Source organism: Aspergillus sydowii, assembly GCF_001890705.1.
Source record: "Aspergillus sydowii CBS 593.65 unplaced genomic scaffold ASPSYscaffold_11, whole genome shotgun sequence".
NCBI lineage: Eukaryota > Fungi > Ascomycota > Eurotiomycetes > Eurotiales > Aspergillaceae > Aspergillus > Aspergillus sydowii.
The window spans coordinates 391,355-407,112 of NW_024467869.1; the positions used below are offsets into that span (position 1 = coordinate 391,355).

The following is a 15,758-nucleotide window of genomic DNA, read 5'->3' on the forward strand; positions in this document are numbered from 1 at the left end:
AACTTTAACTATACCTAAACGTGCCCCGCCAACATGTTCTGAATGTAATATTAAGGGGCATACTAGGAGGGGATGTCCGAATCGTTAATATGATTAGTTTATTTAATTTGAATCGCTTTTGGTTGTTGTACAGTACTTTAAAGTTGATCAAGCATGGATTTTGGGGGGGTATGCACGAACCGACCGGGATGCACGAACCGACCGGGAATTACGTTATCACCACTCGCTGACTCAATTCTTAGAGGCCTGTGGCTGCATTCTCCGTGGCCAATCGGAGTTAAGTATTCGGATTCCGTGGCTTCCTCAAAGATAGGTATAAATGCGATTGCCCCAGACTTGGCCAACTACGTACAAAATATACAGCACTACTCAGAAGATACAGCAGGTCATATGGAAAATAGTGCGATGGAATAGGGCATTTGCATGATATCGAAAATATTTTTGCCACGATCCAGAAAAGGAAATTCAAGAATCCTTATATGCTGATGGCCTTGGGGTGTACGAGACGCTTTCACAATGAATCCCTATTATTTTACCGCGACAAAGGTCATGGAATAACCATGGCACGTCTTCTCAAACAATGGGCCTAGTATCAGACAGCATTTACCCCAGACAATCAGCGTAATTGGGGGTACACCCGGCAGCTCGCCCTCAACCAGCAAATCCTGACGAAGTTGGGACAGCGTAGTCCACGCGAGCGTCCCCTTGGTCTGGGGCCATCCAGGTATCCCCGTGAAGCCTGAAATGACCCTGGAGCTAACGTTGTGGTGGATAAGTCGTGGTCGATAAAGGATATGAGCATCTGACTCCACATTTCGCAGACCATTGTAGCGCCCGTAGAGATAATCGCATCAAGGAGTGCCCAGAGAGTGAGAACCGTGATAGGAGGCGAGGCTGTCGAGTGCCCAGAGGACCCATGTTCTTTGACCAACCGGTAGGGCCGGGACTTAGTTGCGGTAGCCACCGCGGAGGCGATGGCTGTTGGTACAGACACAAATTGTGGTAGTGCCCGTATTTAGTATCGACATAAATGTGCTGCAGCTACTGGATGATAGCTGGCCCATGCAGGAATGGAGCCGAAGTCACTTGAGACTGGGGTGCCGTTCTTCAGGACACATATTCAAGACGTAGTCCATAACCCTCATACGACAAAGTCACTCTGTTTGTTGTGATATTGGCCTTGAGCACACGATATATGGTGAAGCTTGACTTACTCGCACGCCACGTCGACCCCCACTTACCGGCGTGGTCGAAGATACGAACGACGTCAACTGGAAGCCCAGTTAGTCCAGTGTATGCGTATTCCTCTTTTCATTCTACCTGCCCAAGTATGGTCCCTGGGGGGATACGCACCCTTCCCGTAAACTCGGAGAGTGGCCGCTCTGGCAGGACCTCAAAGGTGTTCGTCCTCTATCCGATGCAATCGCGGCGTTCCGGCCCCTGATCATCGTGAGGAACGTGCTTTTCGACATTACCGCGCAACAACGATGGGCGATGATCGGCCAGGTGCAGGAGGCCTTCCGAATCTTTATTCAAGCGGAAGCCGCAATGTTCCCGACAAATGGTTTGATGAGGAATGGATAACCCTTTCTGGCCCGACTGATATCGCCCGGGCGAACAATACTTTGCAGTTACAGACATATCCAGGAGTTTTGGCTTTAACCTGGTAGTCAAACCCTTTTCAGAAATTGACTATGAGAAATAGCCTTTTAGCATCGCCTTGTTCCAACCTTATCCTTGGTCATAGGGAATACTATTCAGTTATTGCTTCTAGAATCGCGTACTCTTAAACAGTAATTCTGTTATAATAGTACTGACAAAAGGTCCTATTATCGCCACGATCATATCCTGTAAGGATTATCATTGGGGTCACTAATGTTCAGAATGATCTATAAAACATCATTTACATCGATGTTTGTATATTCATTGCTTTAGCTCTAATCTCGGTTATTTGCTTGACGATTTGGTGTACGCGGTATAAGAAGACACAGGGCATGATAGCCGCGCTAGAGGAGCCGAGCTGTTTTATAAATTCGGTTATTATTTGGAAGCATCGCGTTGGGACCATTTGCAGCGAGTTGCTGCAGTCTCATCTTCTGTCCATTTTCGAAAGATAATGAAAGCTGTACCTGGCAGGAATTAGCTGTTGTCTTATTGTGACCACTAATCCTGAGCGGTGCTTTCCTTTCTCGTATGTCATTCGAGTACTATAATCTTCATCGTTCCTTCATCTTTCGTTCTATCTCGGCGTCACCATAATATACATCTCTTTTTTGAACCATAAGGCCACGGCAACCTCTACCTCGCTCGTCGTGATTTGCTCTTCACAGCATTCCTTCGTAACGGTACTTGACGATTCGCTAGACATACTACTCCAAACACGAGCGAAGTCATGCCATCTCGCAAGAAGAAACCCGCCGCTGGAAAGAGGAAGGCTGCGATGAGTGACGCGGGTCCAACGGATAAGAATCGTCGCATCCTGGAGTTCTTCCCGTCAACTTGTAAGGTCTTGCCAAGTCGACCAGCTGCATCGACAATACAGCATCAAAGATATACATGCTTGATACTATTGTTTTTGTTTACAAATGCTTGTAAAGCAATGCTGACCCAACCTTTAGCACCCTTTGCTCCAGGTCATGGACGATTTGACACCCTTGTTGAACGCATACTTGCAGACTCCACCGTCTCATCCTCTATACAAGTCCCGGTGCATTAGACTGCCTCTTTCAATCTATCACAACAGATTCGACGTTGTCGTCTGCCACATCAGATGCGCTGAACAGCGTCCTTACCGGCATACTAGGGGAAGAAACGCTATTCGTCAACTCTATTGAAGAATCTGGTAGGCAATCCTACGGCTATTGCCACAATTTGTGCTTACTCAAACAGGCAAAGCAGCTGATGGTAAAATCGGATTATCCTCGCCATCAATAGATTTAGTGAGACACTGTTTTATGATGGCACAGCATCCATTAACTCGACTTGTTCAGCCGAATGCGACGACAAGGATTGGAGACTTGCAACTTCTTTATAAGCCTTATATATCGGTGGGCGTCTGTCATGAACAATCATATGGTCAATATGGGGTCCTGACATCCTGGAATATTCATTCTACTGTTGAAATAGCTGAAGCCAAGCACTTTCTATCGCAATCCCTCAGTTTTGGATATAGTTATATAGAAAGAGCTATGTAAATGTTTTCTAGCAATCCGAACTTTCCAGTGCGGACCTTCCGATCAGCAATTATCTCGCGAGAGTTGTGAAATGCTGCGAGACTACGGTCCAATTTTGTGAGGGATTGAGCGCAGCTGTGCAAATATTGCGGTTCATAATACTACAGCATACGCCCTTTTCCTTCAAAATGCGCCAAATCCACAAGTAACGGGGCAACCACAGCCCTAAGCACTCGCTCTTGAAACTCCTCGGCCTCCAGACAAGGTTCATCGACTCCTAACCCGCAAAGGCAGCTCTTTACCGTATCCCTATAGTCGCAGCCGCTTTCCTGTTGCACATGCTTGAGAACCCGGAATGCTGTGTTGAACCGTGTTGAATCCTCGTTCGCTTGCTCGTCCTGCGATGACCGCAGGAATATGATCGATCTTCCAAGTGAAAGCTCTATAAGAGCTATTCCAAGCGGAAAAAGGACTTTATTTTGTACCAGCGGTGACCGTCGGAGGTCTTTAATACCTGCAGCTCCAGACGGACCAGGCTGGGAGTTTAGTAACCACGAGAGGTACAGATTGGTCACAGAAATGTCGTCTGTACCATTGTCCCTCTCTATAGGTAGGTGGATGTCGGAGCTGTCCCAGTATTCCTTCAGCCAGTTGCCGTGGTATTGGACGACGCCACAAGCGAGCCCGACGGCTATGTAGAATCGTTCGCGCCGGCTCCTGTTTGGTAATGCTCGTTGAAGTGTTTCTAGTTGGACTGGATGCGTCTGGAATTTAATAAGATGCATATTATAACGGATATTGGATCTTGATTCATGTGTGACGAACCCCACTGGGTCTTGGTTCGGGGGCGGCTCTTTAGTCTCACTACCGAATAGCACGGAACAGAAATCCACAATTGGGGGGACATTAGAAGACTTGCAGTTAGACGCATGACAGGTGACTTGTGATCCACATCAGGTACATCGAAGTGAACACCTTGCTTGCGCGGTTTCTGATGCTTTTGCTGGCGTATCGGCAGTGCCAGGTTGGCTACCGATGCCAAAGCCCCGGCATGCTCGAAGGCCTCGAATTCCACCTCTCTCCATGCCCGTGCACTATTTGTCGCATTGTTCCATGTGTCAGAGAAGGTTATCCGGCACTTCTCACCCTTGGTGTCGCCTCTCGTGGTTTCGTCTAGCGGGTTTGTGTGAAGTTGGAGGTGGGCACCGTGAGAAGCCCGACAGGGGCAGCTCCAGTAGGGTCCGTGAACAATGGCCCGGAATAATCCCTCGGCATTCTTTCGTGTTTCTCGATAGCGAGGAAGTAGCCATCGCCAGGATTTGCGTTTTCTCCGGCTGACCCCGAGCTGAGCGGATTGGTCCATGAGTGTTCTCAGGACGTCGTTGATGGTTCTGATCTTTCCAAGCAGGTCTTCATATACGGACTTCGACAAAATCTTCCCGAAATTCAGAATACTCCTTTTTGAGGGAGGTGTAGTCTACATGAATTGGAAAAAGTATTAGAATGAAGATAGGTTCGAGGGTTATAGGGTCGGGGGCATACTGGCGGCACCATCGATATATCAACGTCCAACTTCACTGCCAATCGCTGGAGAGTGTCATGAACACCCCGAACGTTACTGAAGAAGAAGGCATGGTCCTGTCCCAGCTTGTCCATTAGACCTTGCTGGAGGGAAGGCTCCTTCCAGCCCTCCCCGACGGGGTCGCTTATGAGGTCGCGCACTCGGCCGTCCTCGTCCACCACTCCGTCGAGGACCTGTTCCAGGTTATTTAGAAAGATCCTATGTTGCGTGCCCAGTCCCAGTGCAAGATCCTCCAGCGCTCGTTTGTAGCGTCCGAGCACCTTTATTTGCTCTATGCCCCGGGCATAATTGTCGAGTTGGTTGACGATAAGTGGAAGAAGCGCCAGAGCAACGCCAACCGTCTCCACGCCTGTCACCATGGTCAAGAAGCCTGTGATTCTTCCGATCTGAGGGAGGTAAGGTGCGAGGAGGAAATCTATTCTCTCGCCATGTCGACTACCCCGCATCTGTCTGGGCTCGTTGTGAGTGCGATGGCCAATAACAGCGCGAACAGTGGCGAGGCTGTGGTGCATCTTTGCCAATATTCATAAACCCCACGACACTTAGCACGAAGTCATTCTGACCTGGTGACGTTGAACACACCAATTATGCCATCAATATCAGATCTGACTCGGGGTTGCCTCAAACAGCTAAACAACCTGGTTTCTTCGGAATCTCTCCTTAAGCACCAGAACGAAGTCGCGCTGCGGGCGTGGAAGGATGAGCTGGGGCGCCTTCGACTATGGGCTGGAAATATCGGCGCTCATGAAACAGGGCAGTCATCACTGGAATATCGTCTCAGGGATGCCTCCCATATAAAGGACCAGACAGTCAAGATACTAGGCGGGATAGAAAGGCTTATAACAGACCTCCAGGCCACGCTAAGTGGGAAGAATGAGCAAGAGGAAGAGCTGCTTGATGAGGATATTGGAGATCTTCTTGCAGAGCTGACCTTGGAGGATGGCTCGGAGGGCACAATGACTACTCAAGAGGCTCACGAGAGCCTGGTCGAAAAGATTTCCCTACTGTTCGATATCTCCATTGCTGTGCGCAGGCCCGCCCACCATGACCTCCTGATTGGAACTGAGAAGAGCGATGCGGAGCCCTTCAAATTCCATTTCCGTCAGCATCTATCGCAGAAATATCCAAAGGCCGATGACCTGCTCGTTGACCACGTTAGCTCTGCCATGGCAAGGCAAAGGGCGGTTCTCAAATACCGAGAACGGAATCGCCAGAAGCTGAGCCAGGTGTTGCCCATGGGGAATGATGGCGACAACACTGTGCAGCTATTAGAAACGCTTGCGGCTACCTATACACAAGAGGCAGACAGCGAGTCTGATACTGATCTCACCATCAATTCTGACACGTCTACCACCTCATACGCTGGAAGCCTTCTTGCCTGTGGAGAAAGGCTGGCAATTCCATCACTTCCCAAGGAAGCAGCACAACAGGCACCCTTCGAATGCCCGTACTGTTACATCATCATCACGGTTAAGGACCGGCAGGCATGGGCAAGGCATATCTTCCGGGACTTGTCTCCTTATACCTGCGTTTTCTCCGGCTGTTCAATACAAAGAACGCCTTACGATAGCCGGAGAGACTGGTACAACCACATCCAGCAAAGACACCTAGCTGGGCAGGATGTGGAAGGAAGCTACAACTGTCCGCTCTGTGCCGAAGGCCCGCTGCTGAATGATTCGTTCGAAAGGCACGTAGGTCGACATCTGGAAGAGCTCGCTCTTTTTGTGCTTCCCCGGGACATTGAGAAGGATGAAGTGATTTATGACGAATCAGATGATGTTTACCGTGAATCTGAAAGTGAGGTGGATAATCCGGAAAACAATGGTTCCCAACTGGAGCCGTCATCTTCTGCTGATTTGCAAAGCTCAAGCTCCGATACACAGCAGCCTCAGTCTATTGATCTGGACCCACGCGGCCAAAGTCCCCTGGAGATGGCAACTGGCAATTCCAACGATGAGGAAGTTGGATCCTCAGCTCCACCAACCCCAGGATATTCCGCTGTTGACCGGGATCGATCGTCGAACTCCACGGACAGAGAGGAACAGGATGACTCACGGCTCTTGTGGGTCACTGACCTTACAGACCCTTCGTCAGTGTGGAGAATAAGCTCGTTTCGCGGCGGGTCAATGGATATGTACATCTGTGTAAGTTCTCCCTTGGAAGTAGAAGTGAGCCTACGTTTAGAGACAAACTAATATGTCTGATAGTGTGGCTGTGGCGATGGCCCAAAGATATGGGCCAATAACCCATACTGCGTCCTGTGCCATCATGTCACCTGCAGTGATTGCAGGATTGTAAGGTGAGCGACCTCGTCAAGGGAGGATAAGAAAGGCGTACCAACATCAGGTTATGCTGGGCGTTTGTGTGTAAGCTGTTGTATTAATATAACCGGAGCCATATAATGTACAGCCCAATATGTTGTGTTTGACATTCTGGAAATAAAACCACTTTCCGCTATATTTGGCCGCATTTCTATTCTTCGGAAAAGACTTGGAGGGTTTCGCGAGTTCATAAAGAGATCCTCCTTGCTCGAATACTTTGAATGTTTAACCCAATGGCATCGATGTTGGCTCCTCAGATCCCGCAGAGCTACTGTGCGTAGAGAGAATTCACAACCGATGCAGGGGCGGCTTATGGATGTGATCTCGACTGAATATAAAAATTAAGATCGCATCGACCTCTTTTCGGACTGGGTTACTCTCGAGTACCCGGCTGACGACAGGACCTTTACCTGATCACGAAGGACGGAAGCCACATAGAATCGGTGTGATATTGGAAAACACAAGTACAAACTCATTGACCAATTAATCTATGGAAGTATAATGACTCCCTAGTCCTTCACGACGAGGAGCGCGTCCGCATTAATAGGAAGTTTTTGAAAGCTGTCTTGCCGGTGTTACTAATGACTATATATATGTCTTTCACCTTTCTAGACCCAACGGTATTCAACATCGAAAAAATTCGAACTTTGTATAAGAGCTGGTGTGCGACCAGGTCTAGAAGTCGATCACCAACGAACACTCAGCGAGGCTGACGACGCAGCCATTCAGAAGCAGCCACGTTGTATATGGAACCCCGCGCCTGCACACCAGGAACGGTGTTCTGTATGCCTTCATATCATGAAAACACCACTCTGCTGCTAAACATCCGAGATCGAACGCGCAATATTACGGTTCCTCGATATGCGATACGTATACATAGAAAGGCACATTATGGACATTTTTGAACAAACAGAGCTTCTTGCCCTGGACTGCTACGATCAGCTGCTAGCCCTCGGCCATCTTGAAATGCCGGCAGTCCAGAGTCCAACTTCGAGAGCACTTGAGCGGAGCATGTGCAACGTATGTCATCTAACCCAGATATTGTCAGCCCATATGTCAGGCATCTCATTCACTCTTGCTCTCACGTCCAGAAGGATTTCCAGCGCAGCGATACAAGGCGTCTCCGATATGACACATCTTCAAGCGCAGGAACGTCGAAGAGAGTGGCAATGTATGTCTGTGTGAGTTTTCCTCGGCATATCCCACCCATAAGGGCAACTTTGTTAATGTTTATCCTAGTGTGGTTGCGGTGACGGCCCCAAGGTATGGAGCAACGACCCGGTATGCCGAGTGTGCCATCATGTACCGTGCGGTGATTGCGAGCTTGTAAAATGAGCCTTCGTGTCGAGGCACCATACAAGGGGTAAATCAATTTCCATTTGTGGATAGTGCTATAATGTAAAGCGTGTAGTTGCTCTGGACATAAGTCTACTCGTTATCAAATCTACGGGGTAATGCTATGCTATGCGAAAAGACTTGGGAGGTCCGCGGATTGATAACCACTTCGGAGGTCAAATCGGAAAAAGAAATCATTCCTCCTCCAATACTGTGGGCAGATCAGCTCAATGTCATCAGCACTCCAGTCAATTCGTGACGATCATCTTGCTGCGCCACTGGCTATGCATGCAGCTGCTAAGCGCCGCCCTGGACACCTACAGCCGTGTGTCCTGCCCCTTCTTAACAGACAGGCTTTCCATTTCTCCTCCCACACGTCCACCTTGACTCTCTCCGCGTATCATATAAGGCAAGATGAGCGATCCGCTGTCAGCGCCAGGAGCTGCAGTTGGGGTGATATCACTCGGCCTCACGGTTTGCCAGGGCCTCCTTTCATACTACGGACCGTACAAAGCCTTTCACGAGGAAATCGACAACACCCTATGCCGAGCCAACGGTTTCATCAAGACATTGAGTGTGCTGAAAAAGATACTCGATGAAGCAGAGAATTGGGACAAAACCGACGAAGCCGAGTCTGCCCAGATCGCGATCGAAATGATCAAGTACTGTGAACACAGGCTTAAGAGCCTTGAAAAAATGCTAAAAAAGTGTCGTAAGGTGACACCAACAAAGGACGTAATAAATTCCAAGCTGTTCATCGATCGCATACTCTATCCCTTTCGACGAGATACTTTGGTGGCATTGGTGGAGATGTTGAACGGGCTGCAGATGAACTTGAACACTTCCCTGCAGGTGTTGAGCTAGTAAGTAAATATTCATCGGCAGTCTATATGGGAAAGTAACATCTATTCGAGTGAGACGACATGCATCAATAAAAAGAACATCAGAATGGCCGTATCACACTCTGTGGCCGCCACATCAGCAACAAGTCAGGTTCTAGATGTTGTTCGAGATATACACCAGAGGAATAGTGACATCGACGGAAAGCTTAATTCGATAGAGAGTCGTTTGATCCAGACAGTACGACCCTGGACTTCTACTGAGCAGGAATCCACTGACTGTTGAATTACAGGAGACTAGCATTGTTCAGCATCAGACGCACCCAACGATGACGCCGGACCTCCTTCGGACGTTTTTAGACAGTCAGCGTGAACTGGGCGAGGACATTAACCGAGTCGAACTGAATAATTCGCAAACTAGACATTCTGGTAGGAATAGGTGCCGCTGCCATACCCCTGACGGGAGACTCGCATCGATCAGAGCACAGCACACTTTCTGCAATTGGCTATTGAGATGCTGTGTCACAGTCTCCCTTGAAATAACTCACGGCGCAGGTGGACTTTCTATCAGCCCCAGACTCAGTTTCCGTGCAGTCGTACCAGCGAATGCAGCAGCATTTACACTTCTGTCCAATAACCGGCATATCCTTTGGGATGGGTGGGCACGTAAGGAGTCTTTGAAAGTCAATGATACTCTACAAGGCACTTCAAAGGGTTTATTGGAAATGTTCCGTGATGGCCGCGCTGGCCCAACGGATGCACTGCCTAGCGGAGATACTGTTTTGCATGTACGCCATATCCCCATTCATAGTCCCAGACACAGTACATCTAACAAATATAAAGGTTGTAGCACGTTGGCACGAACTTACCAGGTATTGGCGGCCGCATTTGAACATTCAGTGGCGCAAACTTATCAACACCCTCGTCAGCAACGGGGTGGCCCCAAACATCGTGAACAACAATGGCGAGACTCCTGTAGATATTTTGATGCAGGGAATGTGGGGATGCTGCCTAGGGATGCCCATGGAGCAGAGCTCAGTCGACATCTGCTCTGATCTTGTCAGCGCAGGGGGGTATATCACCCCAACCGGCGTCTCCAAATGCACACAGCTGAAGTTCTACGACAACGAGGTAACCACTGTCCCCGCTCGTCTGATTAGGGACATGTCTGCTTTTGTTGTCCAACGCGTCGCCGCTAGAGTTGGATTCCAAGGTTTGAGCCCTGCGAGTAGGTATTCGATTCTCGCTAATTCAAACGTATGTTAGGCGACGAAGTTCCCGAACAGCTTGGTCCTGCACTGTCTCAGTCAAAGTCTGACCTCGAATGTCTCTTGAGGGACGGGGCTGAGCTGTCCGGCGTACTGGATTACTACGTACAGTGGCCAGTTGGCCTTGCGTTATTGCTCAACAGCGGACTTGTCCCGTCGTCCAGGACCTTGGCAGCGGCATTTGCCGCTAACTGTGAAGAGAGCATCAAGCTCCTTATTAAGACAAAGAGCCTGTGCATCGATTGCAACTGGCTACAGATCGTGAGCTGCAGCAATGACCGACAAATTTTAGAGCTCGCTGCCGAAGAACTCGCCAGTCGCAGAGAGTGGCTACAGCTTTTGGCCGAAACTCATTTGCCCAGTCAAAAGCTTTCGCATCTGAGAATACAACCTGACTGTCTCCTCGACAGTACAGCCGCGGATGCATCGCGGTTGTTAAAGGCCGCCTCTATCGACATTGGCTTCCCAGAACATAGCACCTCCTGGCTGGTCTATCGCCAAACAGCGTGTAATTTGACCTTGGCGGAGCTTCTGTGGGAGGCTGGCTTCCGCGATACGAATGGGAGAGATCATAATGGTTTCACCTGCCTGATGGGGCTAAAGGACAAGTACGACTATATAGACGGTCCGGTCGCTTTATTAAAAAAGGCACAATGGCTCATTAGCAGAGGGGCAGATCCGCACCAAAGCCGCAACGGCTGTCCAGCTACTTTTTATATATGCTATGATCTTGGCCTTGGCTCGTACGCTTTTACCCAAAGCGAAAACTTTACCATGGAACTGCGGCAACTAAATGGCCAATGCCTTGACCTCATGAGAAGCTTGCTCTTTGACCCTTATCGAGATGTGTGCAATTGTCCCTGCTCTTTGTATGGATGCAGCGGCATATCACGGTTCCTGGACGGATTTCTCGCCAACATTTATGACCATGAGGAGAGCGGTATTATTGATCATCTCGCAACGGCGCTGGAGGCTATTGCAAGCGCACTGTCTCCCTCATGCCTCGGGAGTCATTATAATTTGATTGCCCCTGATGTGCTTAGCTTTATCACAGCACGAGCCCTGCACATCACGCATACCTGCACTTGCCATGCACAATACGATAGTCTCCCTGACGATGAACTCGCAGAGCTCTTATATATCGAGGCCAGATTGCACCGGATGCAGGAGCAGCTTGTGGAGGAATTTCTGCTCGAATACAACAATCGAGATGAGGCTTTCCCTCTTTTCATACGGGGCTACTGGTCCGAGCGCATCGGCCAGGTCCTTTCACCTGGCGAGGAAGAAGCTCAGAAGCTACGGGAAATTGGTGTGATTTTGACAGACGCAAGTAATCCAGATCCACTGACCAATTAGACCACGGACACTTGATGATTCCTTCGCGACATGACGATCCTGCTTTCCCCGATACCACCTCCCCCGAAGGCACTACTTGGCAAAGCTGGGCAGGAGTATCAAACTCACGCTCCGCTCCTCCCCATACTCCGATGGACATGAATAAGTTGTCTAAAGCTCCGACTTCGGACGATCGCTTCCGATATGTGGATAGAAGCTTTGACAGTGATCTCTTAAGTCTTCCTTTACCTCGAGTCATGATGCAAGGTACTTACGAGCCAAGTGCCATGGCGCTGGGCGCAGCCTTGATTTTTCGCTGGGATTTGATCGCGGCATCTACAAGATTTAGGATAGCTTTCGGTAGTTGGTCTTCCCGGTGCTTTTGCCAGTTGCAAGTGCTGCTTGTATGATAAGTCTACCAACGATGGTATTTTGTACACTGAATGGCACCAGTAACAGGCACGACGGGTTTATCGGCAGTTAGATATGCGCGTAATAGCAGAGTCATTCCGAAACAAGTCGACAATCAGTTGATAATAATCTGTTACAATTGGTGTCTATCAAGTCACGACTGGGATCATTTGAGAGGTGTTGTCTCAACTTTGTGGGGAGTCAGAGAATGCAGGGCAGCAGCAACCCCCACAAACTCCAGACTCGAGTGAGGGTTCAGGTGGCAATCCCACTTCGCAGCTTATTCGCCGCCCAATGATGGCTCTGTAATGCCAACCGTGGTTGCAGTCCCACAGTGCAGTCCAGACTGCGGGGATGGCCTCTTGTTGCGCGGGGTGTGTCGACTTAGGGCCTTGGCCTGTTTCTTCCGAGTTTCTTTCCTCTGGAACGCTCACAGTTCACGCACTCTCCACACAGTTTGAGGTTTTGGAACCTTTTGACTCAAGCTTGATTCCTTCACTCTTCCGCTGCTGCTTCCTGCTGACTGCCTTCTGGTCATGCTTTCCGGGGGCTTCCATTGGTCCCAGAAGAAGACGAGACTCGGTGGCTGACCTTTGGCCCGTGCGGCCAGTCATGCAGCACAAAATTCCTCCTTGGCAGCTGGCCAAGAGCATCCTTCTGCTCGGCGAAAGCGCCTGAAGCAGTAATTGTTGCACGCCAAGGTCGCTTGTTGGGGGTTGTCACTCAACGCTGCTGCAGTTTGCTCTTGACAGTCGCAGTTGGGGGCTGACTCGGGGGAGACTCACGTCGCTCTTGTAAGATGAAGAGAATTCTCAATATGTACAGATTTGAAGAGCGAAGATCGACGGAGTATCCGAACGGAGTAGAAGTAGCAACATGCGGAGTGCAGCCGCTGTCAACCCAGACCGGCTCAACCGCGGACGGATTGTCATCTCGGTGCCAGAAAAAGCCACAAACAATCTTTCCGCTGTATTGGCTCGTCCAAACCCTCTTCCCTCAAGCAAATGCCGTGCTATGCCAGCAGAATTACCGTGCTCGACGCCCTCCAGACCCCAGGTTGCTGCTTTTCACCCCACAGCGCTCAGATCGGATACCCCAGACTGTCATTTTGTGGAGGATCCGACCCAGCTCTTCCGAGGCATCCTGCCGTGCTTAAATCCCAGTCGGTAAATCCGAGTGCAGCTGGATCCGACGCGCTGGGGTATAAAGACGCGGGGCAGCTCTGATCTCCCCAGATTCTGTTTCGGAGTCCGAGATCCATCAATCTATCGCGTCCACAACATGGGAGTCAAATCAGACGAGCGGCCAGACGTGGCCGATGAGAAGGGCATGGCCGGACATCAGGAAGACTTGAAGGTCGACGACCCGACCCAGCTCGCTGGTCGTGGGCAGGCTGCCACCGATCAGTATGGGCGCGCGCTGTTCGAGTTCGACAAGAAGGCCGAGTCGCGGCTGCGGTGGAAGATGGACCTCTGCCTGCTGCCGACTGTGTCGCTGCTTTATTTATTTTGTTTCATCGATCGCGCGAATATCGGTATGTTCTTCAATACTGCAGAGTTTTTGAATCCTGTAGTGTCCGACTGACCAAGCCCTATACAGGAAACGCGAGACTCGCAGGCTTCGACACGGATCTGGGCCTCGCTGGCAACGACTACAATGTCGTCCTGTCTATTTTCTACATCTCGTACATTGTTTTCGAAATTCCGTGTAATCTTGCCTGCAAATGGCTTGGGCCAGGCTGGTTTTTGCCCCTATCGACGCTGCTCTTTGGCGTATCGTCTGTCGCGACAGCGTTCGTGAACACGCTTGCAGAGGCAGCTGGGGTCCGATTTGTGCTGGGAATATTCGAAGCAGGCATGCTTCCTGGCATTGCCTATTACTTGAGTCGCTGGTACCGCCGCAGTGAGCTTGCATTCCGGCTGTCGCTGTACATCGTCATGGCGCCTCTCGCGGGGGCCTTTGGAGGGCTGTTGGCCTCTGCCATTCTGACCCTGGACGCATTTGGCAGTCTACATACATGGCGCATGATCTTCGCCATTGAAGGAATCGTGACGATTGCACTGGCAATCATTGCCTTTGCCACGCTGACCGACCGACCCGAGACAGCGAAATGGCTCTCGCAGGAAGAGAAGGACCTGGCCATCGCACGACTGAAGTCCGAGCGTGTCGCGACGACAGAAGTGCTCGATCGCATCGATACTACAAAGCTACTCCGGGGCATCTTCAGCCCAGTGACCATGGCTACGTCGTTTATCTTCCTGCTCAACAACATCACCGTGCAGGGCCTTGCCTTCTTCGCACCGACCATTGTCCGCACCATCTACCCCGACGCCAGCGTCGTCAGCCAGCAGCTGCACACCGTCCCGCCATACGTCGTCGGGGCCTTCTTCACCGTGCTATTCCCCTTCCTCAGCTGGCGGTGGGATAACCGGCTGGCCTTCTTCGTCGCGGGCCCGCCGCTCATGATGACGGGGTATATCATGTTCCTCGCGTCCACCGACCCACAGGTGCGATACGGCGCGACATTCCTCATCGCCAGCGGCGCCTTTGCATTCGGCGCCCTCACCAACGCGCACGTCAGCAACAACGTGGTATCCGACACAGCGCGGTCGGCCGCGATCGGGACGAACGTGATGATGGGCAACGTGGGCGGGCTCGTCTCGACGTGGTCGTTCCTCGACTTCGACAAGCCGGACTACCACATCGGCAACGGGCTGAATCTGGCAACGAGCAGCATGTGCTTGATCCTCAGCGCGGCGCTGTGGGCGTGGATGAAGTGGGATAATCGGCGGCGCGCGCACACGGACGTGGACCAGGCGCTGTCGGGGCTGTCGCAGAAGCAGGTGCAGGATCTGGACTGGCGCAATCCAGCATTTAAGTGGCGACCTTGATCGCTTAATACGGCACGTGGACGTGTGGGTAGCTACTAGCATGTTAATAATTACAAGTCAATGATATTAAGTTAATGGATATGTTAGTGTGTGAAACGGGCCAGAGTCCCAGCTCTAGACGTGCAGCGTCTGACTCGGTAGAACATCGGGATTCGCTCATTTGCCGACAGCATTGGCATTACTTTATTAGAAAAGCGTTTTAAAGCTTTGCCAAGGCCGGCGTGGCCTTTTCTGGGTTTTCTGGGCCCCTTCTGGGGTTGGCCAGCAGGCAAGACAAGGATGTCAAGCACAAGCCCCCCGCGATCGACCCAGCCCTCCATCGTCCATGGACCAGGAGACGGCTGTACTCCGGATTTCGGATGTTTTTTAGGGCTTCGCGGTTCGACCAGACCAGCTCGTGTTTTTATCTGGTTTCGCCCAAGATTTGCCTCAGTCGGAGGACGGGTCATCTCCGAGCGCCCACACTGGCTGTCCCCATAAAACTTCCCTAGCCCTCCATCAACCTCCAGAACTCTCCAGTCCCCGCGCTGATCGGCCCTCGCGGTCTCCGCATTCTGGTCCCTGGGGCCAATCACTCGAGCCGCATTGCTGATGGCTGGTGTG

The 15,758-nt window shown here is 50.8% G+C and overlaps 4 protein-coding genes across 4 annotated transcripts; 3 read left to right on the forward strand and 1 right to left on the reverse strand.

Moving 5' to 3' along the window:
- Positions 1-3,334: 3,334 nt before the first annotated feature.
- Positions 3,335-5,114, reverse strand: ASPSYDRAFT_157915 (uncharacterized protein; the record flags this gene model as incomplete). Its single annotated transcript, XM_040842680.1, has 3 exons — positions 3,335-4,087; positions 4,108-4,650; positions 4,716-5,114. The coding sequence occupies 3 exons, from the start codon at positions 5,112-5,114 to the stop codon at positions 3,335-3,337; spliced, it is 1,695 nt and encodes a 564-aa protein (XP_040699314.1).
- A 185-nt stretch (positions 5,115-5,299) lies between these two features.
- ASPSYDRAFT_48722 (uncharacterized protein) lies at positions 5,300-7,332 on the forward strand. Its single transcript, XM_040847684.1, has 2 exons — positions 5,300-6,899; positions 6,963-7,332. The coding sequence occupies exons 1-2, from the start codon at positions 5,343-5,345 to the stop codon at positions 7,056-7,058; spliced, it is 1,653 nt and encodes a 550-aa protein (XP_040699315.1). The 5' UTR covers positions 5,300-5,342; the 3' UTR covers positions 7,059-7,332.
- A 1,245-nt stretch (positions 7,333-8,577) lies between these two features.
- On the forward strand, positions 8,578-12,246 carry ASPSYDRAFT_412716 (uncharacterized protein). Its single transcript, XM_040846244.1, has 5 exons — positions 8,578-9,274; positions 9,326-9,491; positions 9,544-10,038; positions 10,094-10,463; positions 10,517-12,246. Exons 1-5 carry the CDS (start codon positions 8,826-8,828, stop codon positions 11,872-11,874), a joined length of 2,838 nt encoding a protein of 945 aa, XP_040699316.1. The 5' UTR covers positions 8,578-8,825; the 3' UTR covers positions 11,875-12,246.
- A 1,347-nt stretch (positions 12,247-13,593) lies between these two features.
- ASPSYDRAFT_157737 (putative MFS transporter) lies at positions 13,594-15,155 on the forward strand (the record flags this gene model as incomplete). The annotated part of the gene is made up of 2 exons (XM_040842666.1): positions 13,594-13,798; positions 13,864-15,155. The coding sequence occupies 2 exons, from the start codon at positions 13,594-13,596 to the stop codon at positions 15,153-15,155; spliced, it is 1,497 nt and encodes a 498-aa protein (XP_040699317.1).
- Positions 15,156-15,758: the final 603 nt, after the last annotated feature.

Coding starts and splice junctions, on each gene's coding strand:
- ASPSYDRAFT_412716 (XM_040846244.1), top strand. CDS start 8,826: ATGAGCGATCCGCTGTCAGCGCCAGGAGCTGCAGTTGGGGTGATATCA. Junction 9,492..9,543: donor AGAGTCGTTTGATCCAGACA/GTACGACCCTGG, acceptor GTTGAATTACAG/GAGACTAGCATTGTTCAGCA. Junction 10,464..10,516: donor CGCTAGAGTTGGATTCCAAG/GTTTGAGCCCTG, acceptor AACGTATGTTAG/GCGACGAAGTTCCCGAACAG.
- ASPSYDRAFT_48722 (XM_040847684.1), top strand. CDS start 5,343: ATGCCATCAATATCAGATCTGACTCGGGGTTGCCTCAAACAGCTAAAC. Junction 6,900..6,962: donor CAATGGATATGTACATCTGT/GTAAGTTCTCCC, acceptor TATGTCTGATAG/TGTGGCTGTGGCGATGGCCC.